General features: G+C 63.6%; 4 protein-coding genes across 8 annotated transcripts; 3 read left to right on the top strand and 1 right to left on the bottom strand.

Moving 5' to 3' along the window:
* The first annotated feature begins 966 nt into the window (after positions 1 to 966).
* SEPTIN12 (septin 12) lies at positions 967 to 10,794 on the top strand. 3 transcript variants are annotated; one of them, XM_061473681.1, is made up of 11 exons: positions 980 to 1,126; positions 3,022 to 4,017; positions 7,878 to 8,066; positions 8,479 to 8,607; positions 8,763 to 8,844; positions 8,940 to 9,077; positions 9,232 to 9,349; positions 9,427 to 9,522; positions 9,609 to 9,705; positions 9,898 to 9,949; positions 10,052 to 10,794. In XM_061473681.1, exons 1-11 carry the CDS (start codon positions 1,045 to 1,047, stop codon positions 10,194 to 10,196), a joined length of 2,124 nt encoding a protein of 707 aa, XP_061329665.1. In that variant the 5' UTR covers positions 980 to 1,044; the 3' UTR covers positions 10,197 to 10,794. The 3 variants fall into 3 exon arrangements, with proteins under 3 accessions (XP_061329666.1, XP_061329665.1, XP_061329667.1); XM_061473682.1 differs by lacking the exon at positions 10,052 to 10,794 and having other exon boundaries at positions 967 to 1,126; positions 9,795 to 9,929; XM_061473683.1 differs by lacking the exons at positions 980 to 1,126; positions 3,022 to 4,017 and adding an exon at positions 7,243 to 7,389 and having other exon boundaries at positions 10,052 to 10,780.
* Positions 10,795 to 10,829: 35 nt separating this feature from the next.
* On the top strand, positions 10,830 to 12,329 carry MYADM (myeloid associated differentiation marker). Its single transcript, XM_061473703.1, has one exon. The coding sequence runs from the start codon at positions 11,220 to 11,222 to the stop codon at positions 12,084 to 12,086; it is 867 nt and encodes a 288-aa protein (XP_061329687.1). The 5' UTR covers positions 10,830 to 11,219; the 3' UTR covers positions 12,087 to 12,329.
* A 1,537-nt stretch (positions 12,330 to 13,866) lies between these two features.
* LOC133279950 (cytoplasmic phosphatidylinositol transfer protein 1-like) lies at positions 13,867 to 20,464 on the top strand. 2 transcript variants are annotated; one of them, XM_061474200.1, is made up of 10 exons: positions 13,867 to 14,001; positions 15,119 to 15,224; positions 16,258 to 16,406; positions 17,435 to 17,523; positions 17,698 to 17,705; positions 18,177 to 18,248; positions 18,344 to 18,439; positions 18,520 to 18,675; positions 18,752 to 18,815; positions 19,660 to 20,464. In XM_061474200.1, the coding sequence occupies exons 2-10, from the start codon at positions 15,177 to 15,179 to the stop codon at positions 19,923 to 19,925; spliced, it is 948 nt and encodes a 315-aa protein (XP_061330184.1). In that variant the 5' UTR covers positions 13,867 to 14,001; positions 15,119 to 15,176; the 3' UTR covers positions 19,926 to 20,464. The 2 variants fall into 2 exon arrangements, with proteins under 2 accessions (XP_061330184.1, XP_061330185.1); XM_061474201.1 differs by lacking the exon at positions 19,660 to 20,464 and adding an exon at positions 19,215 to 19,593.
* A 1-nt stretch (position 20,465) lies between these two features.
* On the bottom strand, positions 20,466 to 23,841 carry MSS51 (MSS51 mitochondrial translational activator). 2 transcript variants are annotated; one of them, XM_061474197.1, is made up of 6 exons: positions 23,542 to 23,841; positions 23,088 to 23,243; positions 22,722 to 22,846; positions 21,979 to 22,542; positions 21,023 to 21,116; positions 20,466 to 20,940 (listed from the first exon to the last, which is right to left on the bottom strand). In XM_061474197.1, exons 1-6 carry the CDS (start codon positions 23,835 to 23,837, stop codon positions 20,664 to 20,666), a joined length of 1,512 nt encoding a protein of 503 aa, XP_061330181.1. In that variant the 5' UTR covers positions 23,838 to 23,841; the 3' UTR covers positions 20,466 to 20,663. The 2 variants fall into 2 exon arrangements, with proteins under 2 accessions (XP_061330181.1, XP_061330182.1); XM_061474198.1 differs by having other exon boundaries at positions 21,979 to 22,521.
* Between the last annotated feature and the right edge of the window lie 1,497 nt (positions 23,842 to 25,338).

Raw genomic sequence — 25,338 nt, 5'->3', positions numbered from 1 at the left:
ATCCTCCAGGCCCTGTCACCCACCTGGGTGGTCCTGTCACTGCACCAGCGCAAAGGAATGGGTGGAAGAATGAAAGGACAAAGCCAGTGGGAAAGCTGAGCTGCTCTCGGTCTGATCCTCATCCGGTGTGACCCCAAGGGCAGCAGCCCTCTCCCATCACAGTCCTCCCAGCACCCAAAAAGCTGCAGCATGGGTGGTGGGAGCCCATCCCACGGTGCCAGTGGGCACCTCCAAATGTCTGCACAGCCTGGCCACGACCAGGGCCACCACCACCATGTCCTGCACCCTGTGGGAAGGGGCTGTGTCCATCAGGACCCCATGGGGCTGGGGCCAGTGCAGGAATGTGAAAAGCAGGGTGAGGAGCTGGGCTCCCACTGCAGGACCCTGCTTTTTTAAGGGATTTCCAGCTCCTTCCACATCTGTTGCTGATGCCGGGATGGGACTGGGATGGAGTTAACCCTTGGCAGGCAGGGTAGGAGCGGGATGGATGATGCCCCGAACCCTATGCATCCCTCACCTGAGGTGCTCATGATCCCTGTGGTTGTTCCTCAGGGATGCTCCAGGAGCTCAGGCTGGGGACAGAGCCCCTGGCAGGGACAGCCACACCGGAGAACAATAGCGGTGAACCAAACACCCCCCACACCTAGCCCTGTCTGCGCCCGCGTGTGTTGAACCCTTGCTCCACGCTGGAAACCCCTGGGGGAGCTGGGGCTGCGGTGTACGGCCTGCCTGGGACCCCCCAACCCTGCCGGGACCCTCAGCCCGGCCAGGAGCCCCTGGCTCGGCGGGTCCCAGGCAGCACCCCCAGCGAGCAGACCCCAGGCAGAAGCTGCAGCAGCGGGGAAGCCGGGGCTGGTGCGATGGGAACAGGAGCAGTGGGGCAGGGCCCGGGGGTCCGGTTGGGGCGGGGGCTGCGGCAGCACCTCCCCCTGCCCTCCCCCCGCGCCGGTCCCCTCCCCTTCCCCTCCCTCCGAGGGCAGCCGGCGCCGTCCCGTCCCGTCCCGGGGCTCCGCTGCGCTCCCCCCGGCGCTGCCGCCGCCCCCCATGCGGGTCCCCCCCCTCCTCCCCGCCATGGCCCGGCTCTCCGTTAAGGAGCATCTGGACGGGATCCTCTCCGACTTCGAAGGTGCGGCCGGGGCTGCGGGACCTCCGCGGGTGGGGGGCCGGGTGCCAACGGGGGGGACCCCAGGAGGCAGGGTATGAGCCGGGGGGGAGGGGGTGGTTGATGCCGCTTGTGCCAGGCAGCTTGGGGGGGGGGATGGGATGCATCGGGGGGGGCTGCACGTCGGAGGGAGACGGGCTGTCCCCCAAGTCCCGCTCAATGGGGCACGGTGGGGGCTGTGTTCCCCGCCCGAGGCTGGGTATCGTGGGGAGGGGTGCTGCGCCTCGCGGAGTCGCGTTAGGGTGCTCATGGGGTGGGTGTACGCGACGGGACGCACGCTGCGCGGTGCCGGGGGGGGATGTGGGTGTTGGCACCCCCCTTGCTCGCGGTGTGCGGGCGGGCCGGGGGCTGCGGGGTGGGGGGTCCCGGGACGGGCTCGTCTTTCTCCAGCCCGCGATGATTCCCCGGCCGCTTCCCGGAGGCCGCGGCGGGAAGAGCCGGGAGCGCGGCCGGGGCGGGCGGCGAAACCCGACCCGGGCCGGTGCTGCCCGCGGCGGGGAGGAATGTGTGCACCTACCCCGGCACCTTAACCCCGGCTCTGCCGGGCTGACCCCACATCCTCACGCCCTCCGCATCTCCTCTGCAACACCCTTTCGCCCTGCGCCCCCCCCCCGCTGCAGCCCCCCATCACTCCGGACACGGCCTGGGGTCTGTGTGAGGATGGGTCAGGGGCCAGGGGCAGGTTTGGGGTAAAAAGAGGCGTTTTGGCGTGTCTTGGGCAGTGAGATGGATGCGGGGAGGGGGGACGTCGGCCCCATGGCCCCGGGCAGCTCTGGCCGGGAGGTGGAGCAGGGCAGGACCGGCGACAGAAATACCTGCCCTGGGGAGGGCTGTTATTAGCAGCGCCCGTGCCCCGGCCCCTGACCCCTGCCCGGCCCCAGGCACAGAGGTGAGCAGGGGAGGGGACCAGGACGGGACCCCCACCGCCCTTCTGCCCTCAGCACCGTGGCCAAGCCAGGGGGCCAAGGAAGAGGAGGGTGAGGACAGCTTCGTGCCGTTGGGTGCTATGCTGGGGCAGGCTGCCACAGAGTGGGGATGAAGGGGCCTCCCCACAGCAGGCAGCCACCCGCTGCTTGGAACAGGGTGAGGAACCTGCTGCTGGCACCAAAGGTGCCATTCAGCTGAGCTGCTTCACGGCAAAGGAACTTCCTTTCTGCAGGGGCTTTGCGGGGGTCCCGGCTTCTCAGAGCTGCCGTGGTAGTGCCAGGCAATGGTGCACGGGGCTAGAGGACCACCCACCACAGCCAAGCGTCCTGTGACTTCTCTGTCAGGAGGCTTTGAACGGGAGCCGGGTGCTGTGATGCCCATGGGGTGGTTGGGGGGGATCCATGTGGGGGGCACATCCCCACCAGCAGCCCGGGATGCCGGCTTGGGGTTGTGGTTACCGTCGCTGCTGCAAAGCTGCATGGGAGGCATGACTGCAGCCCCCTGCATGGCTGCGTGTAGGGATAGCTCTGGCCATCAGCAGGCGTCAGGGTTAATGCCATGAGAGGGGGTAGGAATCCTCCCTAGCTTGGCTGTTGGGATGGATGTAGAGGGAGAAGGTCTGTGGTGGAGGATCCGGTTACTCGGGAAGGATCCCTTACAGGGGAATAAAGCAAAGGATCTCTTACAGGGGAATAAAGCGGGCAGTGTGCGGCACCGGCCGGCCCGGCACAGATGAACCGGGGAGACAATGCGGCAGCGCCGGGAGGCCGCCGGCGCCGGGCTGGTTTCCCATGCGGAGTGGGCTCACAGCGCACCCGGCTGCACGGGGGCACCTCCATGTGCTGGCACGGCTGGGGCGGGGGCAGAGCCTACCCACGGGTGCCATCGGGTGCCACTCTCATGCCACCATCTCTCTCTCTCTCTGTCCCCAGCGCTCAAGAAGTCGTTTGAGGCAGAGGATGGGGACGAGGCACCCTGCTCCCCGCTGGTGTCCTCACTGCCCTCGGGCACTGACGGGAGCCCCCGGCCGCTGCAGCCCGGCCACCCCCCCTGCTCCGGCCGCGCCGCCAGCCCGGCCCCCAGCCCCGTGCTGCGCAGCCTGCTCAGCACCGGCCGCGCCACCGGCACCGGCGGCGCCCGCGTAGCCTCCTTCCAGCCCTGCCAGGGCTTCGCCGCAGGGCCGGGCAGCGACGGCGAGAGCCTCCGCAGCTCCTCCTCCAGCCTGGAGAGCCCCGCGCCCACCGGGCTCCCCCCGCCGCCCTGCACGCCCCCTGCCTCTGGCCCTGGCCTGAAGAAAGTCCCGTCCCACGGCAGCGTCTTCCCGGTGGAGCTGGAGCACCCCCTCGGCGGGACAGCCACCAGCCACGGCTCGCTGCCAGCGCTGGACCTGCACATCGCCGAGGAGCCGGGGATGGGCACCTCCCTGCCAGACCCCCTGCTATGGGGCGCTCCGAGCCCTTCGACACAGCCGCACACCCGGCAGCCTTCCTCCTCCTCCTCCTCCAGGGCCCCAAACGATGGCATCGAGGCAGCGCTGGGGCTGGCCGAGGGGCCAGGGGAGCGGGATGCGGCCCTCTGTGCGCTGCCCCGGCCACAGCCGAGGGTCAGCCTTGGTGCCAGCCCCATCCCATCCCACCGGTCCCCAGCACTGCCCCGGGGCCAGGGTGGGACAGCCCCAGCCACCGCTGCTGCCCCTTCCCCGGGGAGGGCCGAGGGGCCACCACTAGCCCCACAAGCCGCCACCTTCAAGCTTGTGTCACAGCCACAGACGGTGCAAGTGAGCTCCCAGCCTGCTTTCCTCGAGGGGCTGGTGCTGGTGCCGGCACTGGGGACCCCAGCAGTGCCTGGTGGAGTCGGGATGACCCCCCTCAACGCTGGGCTGCAGGGACCCTGCATGGTGGCAGAGGCTCCGGTGACTCCAGAGCACGGTAGGACTCGCTTCTGTCCCCTTTCCCCACCAGGTCTCCCTTGCTGGGCAGAGTGTTCCCGTTGAGCCAATGTGGGGGTGAGGGTTTGTGCAGGGTGATGGTGACGCTGCGGACAGGATGATCCCCACCAGCTCCGAGGGGCCGTTGGGTGCATGGCGAGGGGGCTGTACGTGTGGAGCTGAGCGTGGTGTTGGCAGCGCTCCCAGCCCTGCGGTGCCTGGCTAGCTTCCCGTGCCGCCCTGGCACTGATTGTTTTCCCCAGTGCAGGGAGACAGGTTGGGACACATGTGGCCCATCCGCAGCAGCGCCAGGCCTTGCGCGTGCCGGCTATCGCCACGATCTTGTCCCACGTCCAGCACTTTCTTCCCTTCTCATCCCTCTCCTCACCTTGGCAGAGGGGTGGATCTTGTTACTCCCTACCGGGGGGGGGCAGAGGAGGTGGCAGGGGGCCAAGGTGCACTGGGACATGCTTGGCGCACGCTGGGGAGAAGATGCTCCTGGTGCAGATGTGCCCTTGGCTCCCACCATGCCCGCGTGGGTGCAGCCAAGCCAGTGCCCTCCCACGTGTGGGGTGTGGGACCCCTTGTCCTCCTTCCCGGTGGCTGCTCTGGGGAAGGCTGGAGGATGCCGGGGTGGCAGGAGACGGTGGTTGGGGCTCATTGGTGTCATCAGAGCTGCCGTCGCCGTGCTCTAAGTACTGACGCCAGCAAAGGCATCCATACATCTGCTCCGGGCTGGTGTGAATCATCTCCCAGCAATGCCTGTGGCCACACTGCCCAGCCGGCCTGGCTGCCCTGCCGACCGACCGGCACTGCCCGCGGTACCAGCCAAGTGCATGGACAGAGCTGGAGATGAGCCGGGGTGATGGAGACATGGGGGGACAATGCTCAGGACCCAGCTGGGGTGATGGGGATGTGGGAGGATGATGCTCAGGGCTGAGCCAGTGTGATGGGTACATGTAGGACAATGCTCAGGACCAGTCTGGAGTGGTGGGGATGATGCTTGGGGATGAGCTGTGGTGATGGAGATGATGCTCCGATCACTGATGGTAATGGCAAGGTGGCTGAGCATGGCATACAGAGCAGGCCATGAGCCATCAAGCAGCGTGTGGGCACCGTCTGCCTTGCAGATGGCATGGTTGGCAGGCACTGCTTGGGCATGGCAGTTTCTCTGCCAGGAAGAGGTGTGGATGTACTGCTTCCTCTGTTTGGACCAGAGCAGCTCCCAGCCAGTGCTACCCATGGTGTCCGTGTGGCGCGTCAGCCCCGCTCCCCATGGCAGTATGCACAGAGCGAGCCACTGTGTTTCACTTCCACACGGAGCGAGCCTGGGTCACCCACGCAGGGCTCGGGGCGAGGAGGAGGAGGAGCAGAGGAGGAGCCGTAGGCTGCAGCCACCCTCCCTGTCTGCACCCCAGGAGCCATTTGGCCTCGGTGACCAGGTCTTGGTAGCAGCAGCCCCGGCTCTGGCCAGCTCGCCCAGGTAGGAATGGCATTGGTCAGGGTGGCAGTGGGCAGGGCAGGGTGGCAGTGGGCAAGGCATGGTGAGAGTCCTCAGTCCCTGCCGGGCAGGCAGTGCTGTGGGGCACAGGGTTTCACTCCGTGGTTCACTTCTGCTTCTGCTCACCACCAGCACGCGGCGGTCCCAGCCCTGTGCTGTGGTTCCCACAGCCAGGCAGGCTGGCTCTGGGTCTGGCTGCAGATGGGGTTTGTCACCACTTGTCCCCTTGGGTTGTGCTTGGCACTGGAAGAGGCACCAGCATGCCTGGGTCATGCTGGTGGGTAGAGCTGTGGTGAGCAACTCACCGGTGTGGGGGGCACCGCTCCCTCCATATCCCCAAGTCCTCCATCCCTTTGCAGAGGGCTCAGCTCCCTCTTGCCCACCCGTTGGGAACCACGCTCTCCCCATCCGATGTCCTGTTTGGTGCAGCAGTGAGTGGCTGGGACAGGAGCGCCTCTCCCAGCACCCTCCACCCCATAAACTTATTACAGGGCAACCAGCCAATTAGCCCTGCATCAGTCATTAAATCCATGGAGGACACCATGGACCTGGGACTGCTTGTCCCTGCCTGGAAAACAAGAGCATCCTTAATGAGTCCTGGAACAGGTCTGGCTGCAGGAGCCATTAGCCCTGGAGGTGCATGGGGATGCCAAAGAGCTTCCACGTGGCTGTGGCTGCCAGCCGTTGCCGATGGGGCTTTTCAGCAATGAGGCCAGGGACATGGGGGGGCTCCAGCCCCACAAGAGGAGGCAGCTGTGGGTGCTGCACTGCGGGGAGCACCCCAGGGAGCTGGGGCTATGATGCAGGCACCACATCCTGCCTGCAGTGCACAGCATCCCTGGGTGGCTCCAGGCAGTGGCTGCATCGCTTGGTTCTGGATGTGTCCCGGCAATCGCTGGGGGCTGGCAGGGACCAGGGTGGGTGTACAGGGGACTGGTGTCCCCTGGAAGTGGTGGCAGGCCCAGGTCAGCATCAGGGAGGTCCTACCTCCCTGCCTGCCTGCGGGCCCTTGCCCCCCCTGCTGGGCGTCAGCGCTGTCACCAGGAGACCCCCCAGGTGTTTCACTACCTCCGAGGAACACCCTGACCCACAGAGCACGGAGAGGGGAGCCCCAGCCGTTCCCACCCCCACCACTGTCCCGGGCGGTGGGTTTGTACCCACCAGTGGGTACAGGGTGCTAGGTGCCCCCTGGGACGCTACTGCCAAGGCAATGGGTATGTCCAGCTCCACCATCTGGTACCCTGGGCTGGCTCAGGCTGGACACTACACGTGTTCCTGTCCCCGGGTTGCGTGGCACAGGGCCGCGGGCTCGGCAGGGTTTGGCTCCTTCGGCCCCCTCGGCCTTCCTCAAGCTGCCACTCGAGCCTCGCCAATGCTGGGAACTGGCTGGCACATATGTGGCAGGCTGCAGCGTGGGGGGGCGCAGGTGCCGTGGGGCACTGCGGCAGTGCCACCACCCCACACTCCACCTCACCATACCGGGGCTGGGCATGGGTGCCGCTTGGGGGGCACAGGGTGACAGCGGGGATGGGTACCCAGAGCCGAGCGCTCACATGCCCCTTCGGTGCCACCCGTGGGTGTGCTGGGTGCCGTGGGGTGGGAGGAGGCATCCCCGTGGTGGGGTGGCACCGGCAGACTTAGCGCAGGGGCTCGGCTGTGCGGGGAGGGGGCTGCGAGGGGAGGGAGGGAGCAGGGAGGGATGTTGCCATGCTGGTCATGCGTGGGAGCCGCAGCCTCGCCGGAGCTGGGTTTGATGCCAGCCGGAGGAGAGGGGGCCGGGCTGCGGCGCTCATGGGGATGGGGATACTGGCGGCGTGCAGGGGACCCCCTCGGCCATAGCGGGGTGCTGAGAGAGGGCACCGCCGCGCCGAGGTAGGACTGAACAATGGCTGGGTCGGGCAGCAGCGGGAGGAGGAGGAGGAGGATGAAAGGGCTCGGGGGGCCCCTCAAGCTGCTGCACAAAAGGCTGGGGCGGGTGCGGGGCTCTGGTAGCCCCGAGGCTGGGCACGGCAAACCATGCATGGCCCCGGGGTTGTGCCGGTGCCTGCGCTGCTTCTGCCAAGCACCCCGGGACCGCAGGCAGGTGCCCCTCTCCACGGCAGGCACCGGTGGGTATTATGGGGGGTGGCAGGTCCTGCCCCACGCCCGGAGCCCCCGAGTGGGAAGCCGATGGGACGGGCAGGGTGGTGTGGCCACCTCGAGGATACCACTGTGGCACATTCCCGTCCTCCTCTGTCCGTGGGCTGCCCGTTGCCATGCCGAGCCTCGCCGGATGCCAGGAATGTGCCGGGGCGGCTGCTGCCAGGGCAACGGCGCTGGCAGAGGGGCCTGGGCTCACCCGGCTTTGCCCACCCGCGCAGGGAGCAGCCTGGAGCCTGAAGAGCGCAGCATGGAGCCGCCGGCTGAGCCGGAGGAGGAGGTGCCCATCACCACGGCGCCCGGCCCGGCAGGATGCCAGCTCTTCGGTTACGTGGGAATCGAGGCTGTGCTGGACCAGATGAAGATCAAAACCATGAAGACGGGCTTCGAGTTCAATATCATGGTTGTGGGTGAGTGCCAGGCACGGGCTTCATCCTGGCTAGGGCAGGAATCCCAGCTCTGATGTCACCATGCCAGAGGGAGTCGTGCAAGGGTTTTAAGGAGCAATAAGTTGAAGAGGAGCAATATCCCATACCCATAATGCAGTGATGCTGGTGGGTGAGATCAGCTTAATCTCTGGGATGTTCCCAAATAGGTACTAAGGAGTTACTGCCTTGGGAATAAATCTTTTGGGGAGATAGACCAGAGCTATCCCAACCTCTGGGATGCTCCCAAGTAGGTACCAAGGTGCTATCATCCTGGGGAATAAGTTCATTGGAGGGACAAACCAGAGCTATCCTGACCTCTGGGATGCCCCTGAATGGATCCAGAGTGGGATTAATTTCTCATGGGGGACAAACCAGATCTGGCGCATCCCTGCAGGGCAGAGTGGGCTGGGGAAGTCGACAATGGTGAACACCCTCTTCAAGTCCAAGGTGAGCCGCAAAGCCTCGCAGCCGGGCCAGGAGGAACGCATCCCCAAGACCGTGCAGCTGCAGTCCATCACCCATGGTACAGTCACCACCACGGGGTCGTGATCCGCCAGCCCTGGGGAGAAGCAGGGGGCGCTGTGTCTGAGGCTGCACCCGTGGCCTCAGAGCCTCCACCGCAAATCCCCTGCTGCTCCCTATGTTTGGTCCCCGCTGACCCACATCTCTGCCCCACAGTCATTGAGGAGAAGGGTGTGAAGATGAAGCTGACAGTGACAGACACGCCAGGGTTTGGGGACCAGATCAACAATGAGAACTGGTAGGACGCTTTGGGATGCAGTATCCCAACTTGGTGAGTGGCAGTTTTGGGTGAGGGTTGAGCTCAGATGCTGTCTCCCAACTCCTCATCCTCAGCTGGGACCCCATCATCAAATACATCAACGAGCAGTATGAGAGGTACCTGCGTGAGGAGATCCTCATCACCCGCAAGAGGAAGATCCCGGACACCCGGGTCCATGGATGTGTCTACTTCATCCCTCCCACAGGTCACTGGTGAGTCCCCACTCACAGCACCCACGGGTGCTCCCTGCTTGGTGTTGTGTGTCACCCCGGTGATGGTAGTAGTGTCACCCTGGGGTGGTGGTGGTGTGGTTGCCGTGGGGTGATGCTGGTGGGGTCACCCTGGGGTGATGGTGGCCCTTGTCAGGCTGCGCCCACTGGACCTCGAGTTCATGCGGCGGCTCAGTAAGATTGTCAACGTGGTGCCGGTGATCGCCAAAGCCGACACACTTACACTGGAGGAGCGAGCGGAGTTCAAGCAGCAGGTGAGGACAGGACCCCACTGAGCTCCTAGGGTGCCCCATGTGCCCCTCAGCCCCATCTCAAGCCCTGTATCCCGCAGATCCAGGAGGACCTGAAGACCCACGCAATCAGCGTGTACCCGCAGGAGGACTTTGACCAGGACCCGGATGACAGGGTGCTGAACGACAGGATTCGGGTGAGTGCTGGGATGCTGGGACTGAGGATGCCAACCCCTGGGGACCACAGCAGGGCTGAGCACAGCACCCTGCTCTGCACTGGCAGGAGAATATCCCCTTTGCTGTGGTGGGAGCAGACCAGGAGCACCAGGTCAACGGCAAGCGGGTGCTGGGCCGCAAGACCAAGTGGGGCATCATTGAAGGTGAGTGGAGCTCCTCACATCCCCAGCCATAGGGGGGGTTGTCTGCTCGGGGTGTAAGGAGCAGCACCTATGGGTGCATCCCTGCCTAGGGGTGCGGCATGGTGCTGTGCCAGTGCTCTGATGGTACCCAGAGCCTGTGGGATGTGCATCCTGGGATCCCTCCACCTGCTGCCCCTCTGCCTTGCTTTGCAGTGGAGAACCCGACACACTGCGAGTTCCCCCTCCTGCGGGATCTGCTGATCCGGTGAGCAGGGGATGGGGTTGGGGGTGCTGCGCCCCATGGAGGGGACAGTGGGGCGATAGGGCTGTGACCTGACGTTCTCCCTCCCCGCCGCCACTCTGGCAGGTCCCACCTGCAGGACCTGAAGGACATCACCCACAACGTGCATTACGAGAGCTACCGCGTGCGGCGGCTGAACGAGAGCAAACGCCCGGCGCTGAGCCCCCTCAACGGGCTGGCTGGCAAGGGCGAGGCTGGCAGCGAGCTCTGAGCCACCACGTATCCCCCCGGAGCCACCCCTGCGCCTTGCCTGGGGTAAGGAGCCCCCCAGCAGTGCCAGCCTGCCCTGGGCCAGGTCCCTTGTCCCCAAACACAGACCCTGTTGGACCCTGCATAATGGTAAAGCTCAGCCTGCAGCTCCCAGCCTTCACCATCATCATCCTTCTGCTGGACTTCCCACCTCTGATGTGCCACCACTCTCCTGTGCTACTCTGGCCACTGGGACCATGGGGCAAGAGACAGACACCCCTCAAATGTGCTGCTGGGGTGTGGGGTGCCAGCACCAGCCAGGCACCCCAGGGCAGTGGCAGTGCTGTGGTGGTGCCATAGGTAGTTGGGTAGCAGGTCCCCTCCCTGCGGTCACCCCATCTGCCCTGCCCGGTGACGGCAGCTGCCATGGCCGGACTTTGAGCCACTTATCGGTGGCGGAGGTTCCGGACGGGTGTGGAGGTGCCAGGAGCGGTGTGAAGGTGGCACCCACAAAGGTGTGGGGGGCTACACCCAGCTGCTGCCTGCTGGGACACCCCCTGCTAGGGCACCACCACAGGGTGCATCCCCCCCAGCCCCTCAGGCGGACCCCACAGCCCTGGCACAGTGTAGGGATGGGAGTGTCGGGGGTCCCCCCAGTAATCTGGGGGTACATATAAGGCTCCTTTGTGGCTTCCGCTGTGGGTGCAGTGTCAGGACGGTGGCACCCAGTGGCTCCCTGTCCCCCCCTGCCTCGGCCCCACCGCAGGGCTCGGAGTCACCGTGAGCACCAACACCCTTCGCCCGGCCCCATGTTAATGATCCACCCGCCTGTGCTGCAGCCAGCAGCCACACTGGTGAGCGCGCGTGGTGTGGAGCTGGAGCTGGTGGAGGTGGCAGCAGAGTCGGGCTCTGCAGCACAGGCAGCTCACGGGGCCAGTGGCTCGCTGCCCCGCGCCACACCCTCCATCCTGCACCCCAATAAGAGCAGACGCCATCAGCACCCACTTCCCAGCACGCGGTGTGGCTGGGAGAACTGGCTGGGACCATGGCGGTAGCCACGGTGAATCTCCGCGCTGTCACCTCCTGGGTGGGCATTGCCCGGCTCTTTGCCATCGTGTTGTCCTGCATCGCCTTCAGCTTGGTGGCCTCCACCAGGGACCTTGGGGGTCCCTATGGGACGTGGTGCATGTTCACTTGGTGCTTCTGCTTCGCTGTGACACTGCTGGTGGTGCTGCTGGAGCTGCTGGAGCTCTACCCCAAGCTGCCGCTCTCCTGGGATGACTTCACCTCGGCTTTCTCCATGCTGGCGACATTGATGGTCTTCACCACCTCTGTGATCTTCCCCTCCACCTTCATCATCAGTCCCTGCAGCGGCAGCAAGTGTGCCCGGCAGGCCGTGGCCACCACCGTGTCCTGCCTCTGCTTCCTCGCCTATGCCATCGAGGTGGGGCTCACCCGTGCCAAGCCAGGGGACATCAGCAGCTTCCTCTCCACCGTGCCTGGGCTCCTCAAGGTCTTTGAAGCCTACGTGGCTTGTCTCATCTTCTCCTTGCTGGATAGCTTTAGTTCGGAAGCCGGCCTGCAGTGGTGTGTGGCTGTCTACTCCATCTGCTTCATCGTCACCCTCCTCATCATCATCTTCACCATAGGCCGGTGCCTCACCTACATCCCCTGCCCGCTGGAGAAGATGCTGGTGGTGTACAACGCCCTGGCCCTGATGATGTACATCACTGCCACCATCCTCTGGCCCCTCTACAGCTTCAGGGGGAGGAGCCGCCCCCAGAGCTGCGGCAGGAACTGCTGGTGGAACAAGCACCTGGGGGTCACCTTCCTCACCATCTTCAACCTCATCGCCTACCTGGTGGACCTGGTCTACTCCACCAAGATGGTCTTCATCAGGGCCCCTCCATAAGGGCTGCAGGTGGCCATGCTGGGGTGAGGGTGGTGGGATGCAGCTGGGTGCCAGTGGAGCTGAGGAAGAGGCCGGACACCTCGGAAAGCTCCATCTCCCCATGCCAGAGTGGAGAGCCATGGGTGCTCCAGGGGGTGTGCTCAGCTTGGGGACCCCCAGGCTGCCTGGAGCTGGGGAGATGCACCAGGGTGCTCCCAGGACCCTGGAGCTGGGGGCTTTGGGATTAAATTGGGTCGGTTTTCACTTGCTTCTGCTTCCTCTTTCTTCCCCCTTCCTGGTTTTCTGCAGGATTCTCCCCAGCAGCATGGGGCACTCAGGGGTACTGATGGCACTGAGGGGACACTGGGGGTTGCCAGCAAATCCTCTTTTTAGCTCCTTGTTGACTTGGAGCCAGAGGAAAGCAGGGCATGACCAGGAAAAACCTAACCCAGATGCCTTTCCCTTGGCACCTGCACAGGACCCTGCGGAACGGGTTCCAGAGGAATGTGGCTGCTGGGGGGGCTGAGAGCCTGCCAAGCCCTTGTCACTAGAACCACCAGGTCCTGGTCACCACCACTGTCACCCAGCAGGAGCCCTGCTGGAGTTGGTCCTGGCTGTAGAGGTGGGCTCCTGTGGGCTCCACAGGTGGGAGACCTGTGTCTCCTGCATTACCCTTTGGGGACTTCCTGGGGGGACATGGGGAAGGGATGGCTGTCACTCAGTGCCATCAGAGCTGGGGTTGGAAGCACGGTGGCACCGCAGGGTGGGAAACCAGGAAGAAGGCAGCAGCATGGTGAAGGCAGATAGCGTTGGGTGCAGGCACGTAAGGTGTGCCCGCAGGCATTGCTCCTAGTACGGCACTCCCGGATGTGGGATATGTGCCCATGGGGCACCCCAGAGGGTTTTGGGGCCACTGTCCCCAGCTCTGCCACTGCTTGCTCTGGTTCTACTGCAGCTGGGTGCCCATCCCCACCACCTCAGGGCTGCTGAGTGCTATGGAGCAGCGTCACCAACACCATGAGATGGCACAGACCAGCTGCCCCACGGTGGTGAAAGAGCCCAGGCTGAATCTTTGGCACCACAGGGCACTCATGAGTGCCATGGTGCCTGGGCAGTACGACCTCCGTGTCCCGTGCCAGAGCCACTGTAGTAGCGCCAGCTGCAGGGTGGCCTGGTGGGTGTCCCCACAACAGCCATTGCCGGGTGACTGCAGCACCCTGGCATGGCAGGGGCTGCTCCCCTGCAGCAGGCAGCCAGGCTGGAGCGTGACGCGGTGCCTTGTTCACACCGAGCGGTGTGGATGGGCCGTTGCTCTCACCGGATGGGACTGTTTGGCTTTGGCTGGCAGTGCTGGCATATGGGGCACGATGGTGCTGGTCCTTAGCTTGCAGTGGGGTGTAGGGGACTGCAGGGCAGGGGGAGGTTTGGAGAGTCCCAGCTCCCTACACCCGGCTGGGGACCCCGGAGCATCTCCCTGCCGGGGCACACAGTGACTGCCGAGGGACCCCGGGAGCAGCCAAGCCCCGGTGGGTGCAGGGAGCCGCGGTGCCGGTCTGGGCTGTGCCACGGATCCGTGGCGCTGTGCCGTGCCGTGTCAGAGGGCCTCCCGCTGGTGGTGCCCTTGTAGCGTGATGCTGGTGCAGGTGGGGTGCTGTTGCCGGTGCAAGTGCAATGCCAGTGAGGTGCCAGAGCCTGTGCGGCATCAGTGCAGAGCCGGTGTAACGCTGGTTCAATGCCAGGGCAGTGCCGTGCCGGTTCAGCGCCGACTCAATGCCGGTGGGGTGCCGGTGCATTCCTGCCCCTAGGGGTCAGTGTGCCGCGGTGCGGGGGGCGGTGCGCGGGGCGGTGCGGGGGGCGGCCCGCTCCTGCGCACGGCCCGGGACGGCCGGGGCACGGAGGAGGCGGCGGCGGGGAGTGGGCGCTGCCGCGGGCCTGGGTAAGTGCGGGCGGAGAGGGGGGCGGCGGGAGCTCCCGTCCCGGGAGGGATGCGCGGAGATGCCGAGCCGGAGGCGGGCGGTGGGGAGGGAGCGGCGGGCTGGGGAAAGCGATGCCGATGCTGCCGGTCCCGGGCATCGCCCAGCGCAGCCGGAGCCCCCGGGCGCACGCCGGGCGGTATGTCCGTACGCCCGCCCCGGGCAGCCACAGCCCCTGCCGCGCCGGTCTGAGATGCTCCGGTGGCGGGACGGCACGCGCAGCCCGGCTCTAGCCCTCAGCCCTCCTCCCGGTCAGCAGGGTGCTCCCGCGTCCCACGGGGATGCCCCAGTGCCTCCCCGTGTCCTCCAGGGACGCCCCTGTGTTCCCCAGGGATGCTCCTGTGTCCCCAGCCGGACAAGGTGCCCTCAGACAAGACCCTGTGTGAGACCCCATGTGCCCCCTCCAAAGCCTGATGCCCCGCTCAGGGTGATGCCCCGGGGTGCTCATGTCCCCTCCCTGCCCCATGGAGCTGGAGATCACAGCTAGGAGCCCCCAGAGCTGCTCCATTATCTACCCTAAGCATCCCTGGGATGTATCCCTGGAGGGGGGGGGCAAGGGGGTGAGCAGGGCAGCCTGGAAATACTGGGTGTGATGGGTGCTGGGGGGCAGCCGTGGGGGGGCTGGGGAGCGCCTTCCTCGGGAAGGGACCTCCCACACCAGAGACATGAGCACGGGTGCTTCCCGGGAGCCCCGGACCAGGTGGGTGCCCCCAGGGTGGGTCCCCATGGGCATCAGCATGTTGGATCCCATCCCGGCATCCCTGCTGGCCACTGGTTGGGTGTGGATGTGGCACCCCGAAGGCATGGCACCGTATCTTGTGGGGGATGCGGGTGCTCCAAGACAGATGTATAGGGAAGGGAAGGGAGTGTGTGTTTGCCCAGCAGGGAAGAGGTTGTTAACGCCAGGGGGTTTTGGGGTGTCCCCAGCCGGGTACACCCAGACTCATCCTCGTACTGGTGACCTCACACCACTGCCATGGCAACGGCTCATGAAGTTGCCGGTATCCTCTAGCATGGGGTGATGGGATGGGAGCATGGGGAAGCTGCCTCGTGCTCACCACCCGCCCTCGGGTCCCCCAGAATGAGCTGTGCCCCCACCAGCACCCCAACCTCCGCCTGACACTGTGACCCTGTCACCATGCTCATCAAGGAGTACCGCATCTGCATGCCGCTCACCACCGAGGAGGTGAGGAGGGATGGGGGGAAAGGGGGTGTCGGTTGGGAAGGGGGGTGCAGTGGCAGGGTGTCTCCAAGCCCCTGGGTGCCCAGGATCCACCGATGGAGAGAGCTGTGGGTGGGGTTACCCACAGCAGTGGGTTGACTACTTGGAAAGGGGCTGGGGGATACGGTGGCCCCTTTCCCATCTCTTCATGGCATGGCTTGTGACAGGGACCTTGGCTGAGCCACGAGGGTGAGCTTCAGCCATGGCTGCTGGGCTTGGGATGCTCCGTGCATTGTTTTGGGGTGCAGAGCAAGGACATCCCATCCCTGGCCACAGTGACCTTGGGACATGGAGCCCAACAGCAGCACCAGGGGTCTGCTTGGGGCAACCCAGGCCCAGGACCACGGGATGAACCGGTGGGCAAAGGGCACCGGGATTCAGGTGCTCCGATGGGGAGCCCCGTCTCAATCACTGCTCCAGCAGGGAGCTCGAATTCCCAGCAGCAAGTCAATAGCTGGCAGTCAGCAGCATTCCTGGACAAAGGATGCTCCTGAGCACTGATGGGGCTGTTTTGGAATCCGCAGCCATGGTGCATACATTGGGCAGCACCAGCTCTCCCCACGCATGGGGTTGTGGTCACACTACAGGGAGGTTTTCAATGGGGCAGGGAGGGGCTGGTAATGGATGGAATCTTCAGTGGAACAATAAAGCACTCATTGCACAGCCGCATCCTCAAATACACATGCATACATATCCATATCCATACCTAGGTGTAGTTTTCCCTGGATGCCAGGTAGCTTGCTGAGCACAAAGCCTTCAAGCATTCTGCAAGGCACCTGAACAGTGCGGAGGAGCTGGGTAGTTGCAACCCAGCTTCACCTAGGCACTGGAGCAGCCATTGGGCAGGGATGCTGGAGAAGGGTGCCCTAGGAGACCCCTGCCTGCTGCACAGCACTTCGTCTGTCACCCTTTGCTCCGTGCCTCAGTTTCCCTGCTCGGTGGTGTCTCCGGAGGGTGCAGGGGAGGGGTGGCACTGAGTTGGGTGCTGTGGTTGCAGTACCGCGTGGGGCAGCTCTACACCATCAGCAAGCATAGCCACCAGGAGAGTGAGAAGGGCGAGGGCGTCGAGGTGGTGAAGAACGAGCCCCACGAGGACCCCATCCACGGCCACGGCCAGTTCACTGAGAAGCGCGTCCACCTCTCCAGGTGAGGCCCTATCCCTCTCTCCTCCACAGTTCCCAGGAATATCCATTCTGGTTGCTTGGCACCCTGCAATGGGGCTGCACCCGTCTCCCAGGGGTGCACCTATGTCCTGGAGTACACCCATATTTGGGGCCTGCACCCAACTTTGGGGGCTTCACCTGTCTCTCAGGGTATGCCCATTTCCTGGAGTGCGCATATCCTGGGGGGCTGCACCCACCTCCTGGGGTGCACCCATCTTCCAGGCATGCACTCTGCCATCTTAGGGGGCTACACCCATCACTCAGAGTGAACCCATCACCCAGGGTGGACCCATCTTGTGGGCTACCCTCCAGGGTGCACCCATTTTCTGGGGTGCCCCCCTGTCTGGGGTCCACACTCACCTCCTAGGGTGTGCCCATCTCCCAGACGCACACCCTCTCTCGCAGTGAGCACCCATCTCCAGCGCCAGAGGGTGCCTCGGCTGCAGTGCAGGGCTCAGTGGGGATGCTCCGGCTGGTGCTCAGCTCACCCCGGGGTTGTCCCGGTGTCCCCTGGGTGCCCGCTGGCAGCCGGTGTCCCCCCCACCGCTGCGGCACACCGCGGCGCGGCACCAGCAGCGCTGCCGTGACTCGGGCTATTTTTAGCAGCGGTGCTCACGATTCCCCTCCTGGGGATGGTATTTATAACGCCTGCAGATGAATCAAACCACCGCCCAGCTCCCCGGGACCCGATCCTACCGGGGGGGGGGGGGGGGCAGCAGCACACAGGGGTCCTGGCCCTGGGCACGGAGAGGGGGTAAGGGTGCCTGGGGAGGAGATGGGGGTCCTGGGAAGAGAATAGGGGCATGGGAGTGCAGATGAGGGTGCTGGGGAGGTGCCAGGGTTCCTTGGGGTGATGGGGTGTAGGTGATGGTCCTGGAGGGATCCTGGGGTGGAGGTGAGGGCAGTCCCACGTGCAGGGCTGTGTCTGGGGAAGCAGGGCTGGGTGGCACTGGGTGGTGCTGTGGCCACATCCTACCCTGAATGGACCCCCATATGCTGTGGTTCCTGCAGCAAACTGCCAAGCTGGGCACGGGCAGTAACCCCCCGCATCTTCTACATCACAGAGAAGGCCTGGAACTACTACCCCTACACCATCACTGGTGAGCCAGGGCAGGGAGAGGGGACGGGCACCCCCCAGGCACTCTGCCCCTCTCCATCAGTGGCCATTGGGTGACAGGAGAACCCGGCTATAGCCGCTGCCCAGTCTCACCTCTCCCTCTCTCCCCCATGGTGCCACCCCTTGATGCTGCTGATGTGCCACGGTGTCCCTGCAGAGTACACAGTAAGGAGATGGCATGGGGGACCTGGCCCTTTTCCCAGCATCTGCCCTGGCTGGGGAATGGGGCACTGGGGGAAGTATCCCCCAGGGATGGGTCTTCCTGGGGTCAGCAGTTTCAAGGGTGGGGTGTCCCTCGAGGTGGGTCTCCCTTGGGGTGAGTACCCTTGGTTTAGGTGTCCCTTCGGTGGGCATCCCTTGAACTAGGTGTCCCTTGGGTTGGGGCATCCCTCAGGGTGGGTGTCCCTTGGGACTGAGCATCCCCTGGGGCTGAGTTTCCTTGGGGTAGGTGTTCCTTGTGACTGGTGTCCTTGGGGCTAGGTGTCCCTTGGGACTGGGCATCCCTTGGAGCTGGGCGTCCCTTGGGGTATGCATGCTTGGGGCTGGGTGTCCCTCAGGATGGGTGTTGTTCGGGGTGGGCATCCCTGGGAGTGTGTCCTCCTGGCTGGGGGTCCAGCTGACGGCTGGTCCCTGCAGTGTTCCTTCCTGCCCAAGTTCTCCATCTACATCGAGACCAAGTACGAGGACAACTGCGGGGACAGTGAGAACGTGAGTCTGCGCAGCAGCTGAGACCTGGCAAACCCCTCACCAGGGAGGACACGTGGCGCTGCACCAGCACCTCTCACCCTTCCTTCCCTCCCCAGATCTTCCACAGTGACAAAATCCTGGGCGACCACGAGGTCTCCTTCCTGGACATCGCCTTTGACGAGATCCCTGAGCGGTACTACCGCAGCCTGGAGGTATCATGGAGCTCCCAAGGGCGACCCCCTTGTCCCCTGTCGCAGGCTGGGGGGCTCACAGCCCTGCTGTGCTCTCCCAGGACCCCCGTTTCTTCAGCTCAGCCAAGACGGGCCGGGGGCCGCTGCAGGAGGGCTGGCGCCAGCACACCAAGCCCATCATGTGCTCCTACAAGCTGGTGAGCGTCAAGTTCGAGGTCTGGGGGCTGCAGACGCGGGTGGAGCAGTTCGTGCACAAGGTGAGGGGGTGCTCCAGGCCGGGGGGAGACACTGGGGGAACAGTGACGAGGTGCTGACCTCCATGGTGCATCACAGGTGATCCGGGACATCCTGCTGATCGGTCACCGGCAGGCATTCGCATGGGTGGACGAGTGGTGTGGTGAGTCCCCCTGGTGCTGCCAGTGGCAGGGGACACGGGCCTGGGGTGGCCCCAGACACCCAGGGTTTGAGGGGGCTGCGAGTTTAACTGTAATGCCACTAACCCCATGGGCAGCTCCCACTCTTACTCCAGCTCCCTGCATCCTGCTGCCTGCGCTGCTGTGCTCCCTGCCCTCACCTCTGCCTGCACCCCAACACACTGCCCATTCTTGCTGCACGACTGAGGAGGCTTGGCTGATGTGAGGGATGGGGAGCAGAGCCCAAGTACCCCTGGCTGCATTGCCTGCACCGCCTGCACCCTGGTCTGGCAGCAACACATGCTATCACACATGTACACGGGGATGGGAGCCCCTGGTTTTGGCAGCGGTGCCATCCCGGCGAGCGGCTCTCTGCCTTCCAGACATGTCCCTGGAAGAGGTCCGGGACTTCGAGACTCAGATGCAAGTGGCCACAAACCAAAAGCTGGGGAGCCAGCATCCCTAAAGCCCTCCCACATGCTGCCTGCAGGGCACGGGGACCCCGGACCCCACCACACTGTCTGCGGGCGGGTGCAGGCAGGGGGGCTTGTGCATGGTGCACGCTGAGCCCCCCCTGCACCCTGAGGCAAGGGTCTCCCTCTGCTCTGCCTGCGCATCCACTTGCCTGCGCTGCCTGCCCGTCATTTCCCCACTGCTGTCTGGGCTGGTGCCGGAGGTGGGGGCAGCGTCCCCTGCCTTGCAAGTCCCCCTGTCCCCTTCCCAGCACCCAGCTCGGTGAGGAGCCGGCGCATGGGGCACAGGCCGCCCCGCGGTGCGGAGCGCGGGTTTGTCCGTGCCGAGCGGCTCCAAGCCCGGCTGTGCTCGCAGGGATGACGATGGAGGAGGTGAGGCGCTACGAGCGGGAGACGCAGGAGGCCACCAACGAGCTCGTCGGGCTGGTGGCCCCCACCATCGCTGTCAGCGAAGTGGGGCAGCCGACGGCCACGCACTCGGCACCCGCCAGCGCCCCCTCCACCCCGCTCAGCGACGACTCCCCCGACTTCCTCGCCCCCCCCAAAACTCGCCCGCGCAAGAAGTCGGCGCCGGAGACACTGACGCTGCCCGCGCTGCGGGAACGTACCGGCGCCGAGTGATGCCGGCGGTGCCGAGCCGGGCGGGACTGTGCCGGCCACGCTGCGCACCGCAGCCACGGGAAGGAACCCGCCGCCGGGGCGCAGGGAGCCCTGGGGAGGGTGCGACCACCCGGAGCCATCGCGGGTGCCCAGTGCAGGTCACTGCCACCATCCAGCGCCGCTGCCTGCACCGGGAGCGGTCCCCAGCACCATCAGGCAGGAGCCGGTTCACTCAGCGCCACCCGCCCCGGTTACTGCAGAGGCTGCCGAGGCTGCTGGGTGGCACCGCGGTGGCAGCCGGTGCACACGTACCCAGTGAGTGATGCTGGAGCTCCATGCTGCAGGGTAGGCACCGGCGCAGGGGCACAGCGTGTGTGACAGTGACAAGAACCACTGGGTGCTGGTGGGGGCTCCCCGCAGGACCCCCAGGCACAGCAGGTCCAGCAGTGGGGTCCCCTTTGCCATCCCTCCAGAGGCCATGGTTGCCCGAGGAGGGCTCAGCCCTCGGTTTTCTTTGGGAAAACACAGGCCTTTTTGGAAATAAAGCTCGAGACACGCCAGCCGTCTACTGCTGGAGGTTTATTCGATGCCATGGAGGGGTGCCATGCCTGTGACAAGGTGCTGTGTGTCCCAGGACTGGATGTGTGCAGTGAGGAATGACTGGATCGCCAGTTCCGGGATGGGGAGATGATAGGGTGCTGTGATGGGGCAGCGAGGGGCTGGGGATCCAGTGGGCAGGATGGTGCTGGCTGCACTGGGTCAGGCCAGCCCTGCAGTGATGCCCCCAGCCCCACCAGCAGCACTGGACTCCTCTCCCCACCCACCATCACCATTCTCCAGGTCTTCAGCACCCGGCATAGCCAATGCCACCGGCCCCAGCAGGGCGATATAGTAGGAGCTGCAGTAGACTGGCGCCTTGTTGGGGCTGGAGTAGACCTGCTCGGGCCGCAGCGAGGCAAAGGGGTTGGTGGCGTAGCCCATAATGTGCATCTCGAGCTCAACCAGGAGCTGCAGGGAGGACTTCAGCTCCTGCTCACTGCCAGAGGAGTAAAGGCCAGGCCCTGCTATGGTGTGCTGGTGGTGGTGCCAGCACACCAGGGTAGTGGGGCTGTGCTCACCTGTACACGGTGAAGAGGACGGGCAAGCGGTAGTCCCGCAGCAGCAGCAGGGTAGGCAGCCAGCCTGCCAGCAGGTCTGGGCAAGCATGGAAACCTGTGGGGACAGTGGTGAGGGTCCCACCTCTTCCTGTGCCACCCTGACACCAGATCTAACAGCACCCGTTCATGCCGGTGTGCACGGTGACACTGGCAATAATTTGTCACCCTTAGCAATGTGGGTACCATCTCAACAGAATGGCTCTGGGTGCCTGGGCTGAGCTACCACACTGACAGCCACAGGCAGGGACCCTTTTGGGAGCTGCCTATGTGGCAGGTGGGTAGTACAGGCAGGACACTGAGCACCCTGAGAGGGGGACAAGACAGCCAAGCCCAGGGCATCACCCTGGCTGCATGGTTGCCTGTTGTAGCTTGCAAAGCCCTGGATATGTCCCAAGCCACTAGCAGGTGCTGCTGGGGTGCTGAGGGACCTGCACCCTTCTGGGGCCATCCTGCTGCTAGCAGTGTGGTGATAAGGGTCCAGTCCCCTCCACAGAATCATAGAATCACAGATGGTTTGCATAGGATCATCTTAAGATCACCTAGTTCCAACCCCCTGCCATGGGGAGGGTCGCCTCACCCTAGATCATGTCGCCCAAGGCTCTGTCCAATCTGGCCCCAAACGCTGCCAGGGTGGAGCATTTACCACTTCTTTTTGCAACCTGTTCCAGTGCCTCACCACCCTCACAGTAAAGAACTTCTTCCTTATATCTAACCTGAACTTTCCCTGGTTAAGTTTTAACCCATTACCCCTTGTTCTATCACTACAGTCCTTGATGAAGAGTTCCTCCTCAGCATCCTTTTAGCCCCCTTCAGATACTAGAAGGCTGCTATGAGGTCTCCACGCAGCCTTCTCTTCTCTAGGCTGAACAGCCCCAACTTTCTCAGCCTGTTTTCCTACAGGAGGTACAGGAACTCACCTGGGTGAAAGCCCACCACCAGGTCAGGGCGAGCGGCCAGCTTGGTCTCCACGTGGCTTTCCCAAAAGTCATGGTAGAGCCCCTTATAGCTGCTGAGATAGACGCTTCCCCGGGGTGCCGGAGTGGCCAGGGGTGGCCTCATGATTGGTCCATCGACCACATCCACCCCCACCATCACCACCTCCATGCCGCGATGCCCCGGGAACATGCGTGTCAGCTCGTCGTAGTCTGTCAGCCGGGCGTTGAGGGTCTCCACGTGGGATGCTCCTACCACATGCACAGTGAGGGTCTTGGCAAGGGGCTCGAGGCTGAAGAGCCGCAGCCCCAGGCCGATGGTGAGCGGCCGCGAGTGGAAGTCGGTGACCAGGCGTCGGATGGATTCATGCAGCTCCCTGTCCTCTGGCCGAGGCTTCCCAGCATTGGCCCACAGCAGGGTCATGTACCGCCCTGCCAGGATGGCGCCCAGCTTCTCTTCCAGCTGCTCCTGCATGGAGAACCAGTCCTCCCAGCCCTCCACATCCCAGGGGGACTTTGTCCAGGTCTCTGTGGGAAAGGGGATGTCTCCTGGGGAGGACAGAGAGAAGCACTGGGGGTCACAATGGTGGCCCCACAGCCCAGGCTGCCTGTCCCACCAGACCCACAAGCCAGGAGGAGGGACTCCCCCATCCCTCCACAGGATTTGTGCAGCATGGTATGGGGGTCAGGCAGGCCTGGAGGGGTACACACAGTGTCCCCTGCCCCACCTGTGAAGACAAGCCACTCCACCAGCCGATCCAGGGCCACCAGCTTCAGCTTCTTGCAGAACTTCTTGTGCAGCGGCCAGTTGGCACGCTGGCACGCCACGCCACAGTAGTACACGTTCTGGCACCTGGGGACACAGGCAGCATGCCCGGACATGGCAGGGGAAAGGATTCTGCCTGCCAAACCAAGGCTCCCTGACACCCCTCCCAGAGCTGTGTCGCTGTGGTTTGGGGGATGCCCTGTAGCTGGAGGTGGGTGTTGGGACAACACACCCCTGGCTTCACCCTGCTTGGAAGCAAGGGGATGGATTCATCCCCATGCCATCAAACCACATCCCCTTGCCATCAAACCACATCCCCTTGCCATACCTCTTGCATCGCCGGAGACTTTTGGGGTCCGGGAGAGCACTGGGGAGCTTCCTGCACTCAGCACAGAACTTGAAGGTGTCCTCCATCTTCTGGAACATCTCAAAGTAAGTCCGGATGCCAAAATCACTGCCGCTTTTCCTCCCATCCATGGCAGACCTGCACATGTAGAGGGAGTGAGAAGGATCCAGCACAAGCTGCTCTGCCATCACAGTGAGGCCAATGTCCTCTCTCTAAGGTTACCAGGACTTCTAGCTCCAGCCAGGAGCATCCTGTCCCAGGATGGAGAACCGGGAATGGGCAGATGGAGGGGTGTACCCAGGAGGCCCATGAGAGCACCCACATACAGGCTGAGCCAGGAGGGTGGGATGAGCCAGGGAGATGTTCCAGCTGCGGGGACACACACGGGATGCTCTGTCCGTGGGGGGAAAACACGCACCCATGAGTGCTCACTCACTTGTAGTCCTCATAGCTCTTCATGTTGAGCTTCTGGAGGATGACGTGGGACAGCCCTGGCACATTGCGGTCCATGGCTTGGAAGCCCAGCGAGTCCACGTCGGGTGCCCTCGCCTCCGGCTCCTTCGCAGGATTCTTGGCGCGGTCGGGTTTGGGGGCAGCGCCTGCGTTTCTCTGGGTCACGGTGGTGGCTGTGGCAGACGGGGGTGCGGGTGCAGGGGCCGGTGCGAGGGTCCCCGGGTGCTGCCGTGGGGCCCCGCGCCTCCCGCTGCCCCCGCGCCGCCGGCCGCCCGCCATCCCGCTGCGCTCAAATGTCAGCCCCGAGGAGATAGCGAGCAGGAGAGCGCCTCGGCCCCTCCGGGATCGGGTAGCGCAGCTATTCTGGGCATCCCCTCCCCGGGAACCGGCCAACCCGAGCCGGGGGTCTGGCACCCGCCCCAACGCCACCGGGTCTGCCCGGAGCTGCTCCCACACTGCACCCAGGGGGTGGGTGCACAACCTCTGCGATCTGTCCCCAGTGCTCCCATGGGACCAGCCAATCCCCCGCCATGAGGCCCCTCCCCTTGGGCACCTTGGTGCAGTGTGAGCTGGGTGGGCACCATGGTGTGCGCCAAGCAGGGCTGGGGGGGCGGAGTGGGGCTGGGGCACAGCAGGCGTCGGGGGGGAACATGGTGCAAGTCCTACACCTGGATTGGTGCTATCCGACACACAGCTACAGGTTAGGCAGAGAAGTGATTAGGCCCTACCCTATTATTAGGGGCCCTCGTTCTACTATCCCGAAAGCAATCTTTCCATGCACCTTGAGTTTTTCCATTTCCCTGATAGTTTCTTTTCCCTAAGGCTGCAATGGTTGCATGAGTTATTGTTAAACTTAATTTTTGCCTTTCCTTACTGTCTCAGTTGCGGTACACCTTCCATGTTTCCTCAATCAGCTTTTTGATATCTCTCTGGTCCTCTGTTCTAAATTTTTGTAGTTTCTTTCTAGTATCATTTGAGGATTGTCCTAGAGAGATATCAGCTGCTGCTTTCCCTGGTCTCCGGAGGGGTCCGTGGTAGTATATTTTTGCATTGCTCCCGTAATCTGTCCAACAATTCTGTAGGAGTTTCACCTGTGTTTTGTTGGACAGCACATAAAGCTCCCCAATTCACAGACTTAGGAATTGCGTGCTCCAATCCAAATGCAATACATATTTCATACCTTTTGAGAAGTTGATAATGGTTGGGGTTATTATAATCCCATTGTGGTTTAGCTGCAGGGACATAATCGTCTGCATTTCTCTGCAACGTTTCTGCAGCGATTAATGCCTGAACGTGGTTTCTGGCAGCTTAAAGTACTAGTTCCATTTCAGTGCCTGTGATTGCATCTAACATCAAATCAATATCATCGTAATCCGGGTCTAGGGCTTTAGTGAAGGTTTTGAATATTTTTGCTGCTCCTGCAGGATCATCTCTATATGTCTTTGCTATCGATTTTCAACTTTCTAAGTCTCCCATAGAGAAATTAACCTTTAGTCTCATGGGTCCCTCAGGTCCTGCAGCTTCCCTAAGGGGGGCTTGTATCATGCCTTATATCACGCCCTTATCTTTTACTCTGGGTGAGGCAGATCGAGCCTGCAGCTTGGTTCATGTCCTCCTGCTCAGTGGTGAAAAGAGATGGCAGTTTTGTCTCCTTCCCCTCTCCTTTCACCACTCTATGCTCCGTAGAAGGTGGAGGAGTTGATGCTTTTTCCCTGGGGCTAGCAAAATCTTCTAACGTTTCTTCAGGCCCTTCTTCCCCCCCCCTCCATTTATATTTCAA

Source organism: Pezoporus flaviventris, unplaced genomic scaffold, assembly GCF_033815535.1.
Source record: "Pezoporus flaviventris isolate CSIRO_AGI_PZ_B2104156 unplaced genomic scaffold, CSIRO_AGI_Pfla_v1 ptg000078l, whole genome shotgun sequence".
Lineage (NCBI taxonomy): Eukaryota > Metazoa > Chordata > Aves > Psittaciformes > Psittacidae > Pezoporus > Pezoporus flaviventris.
The sequence above is the reverse complement of the archived record's forward strand: the minus strand, read 5'-3'. Positions and strand labels throughout refer to the sequence as shown.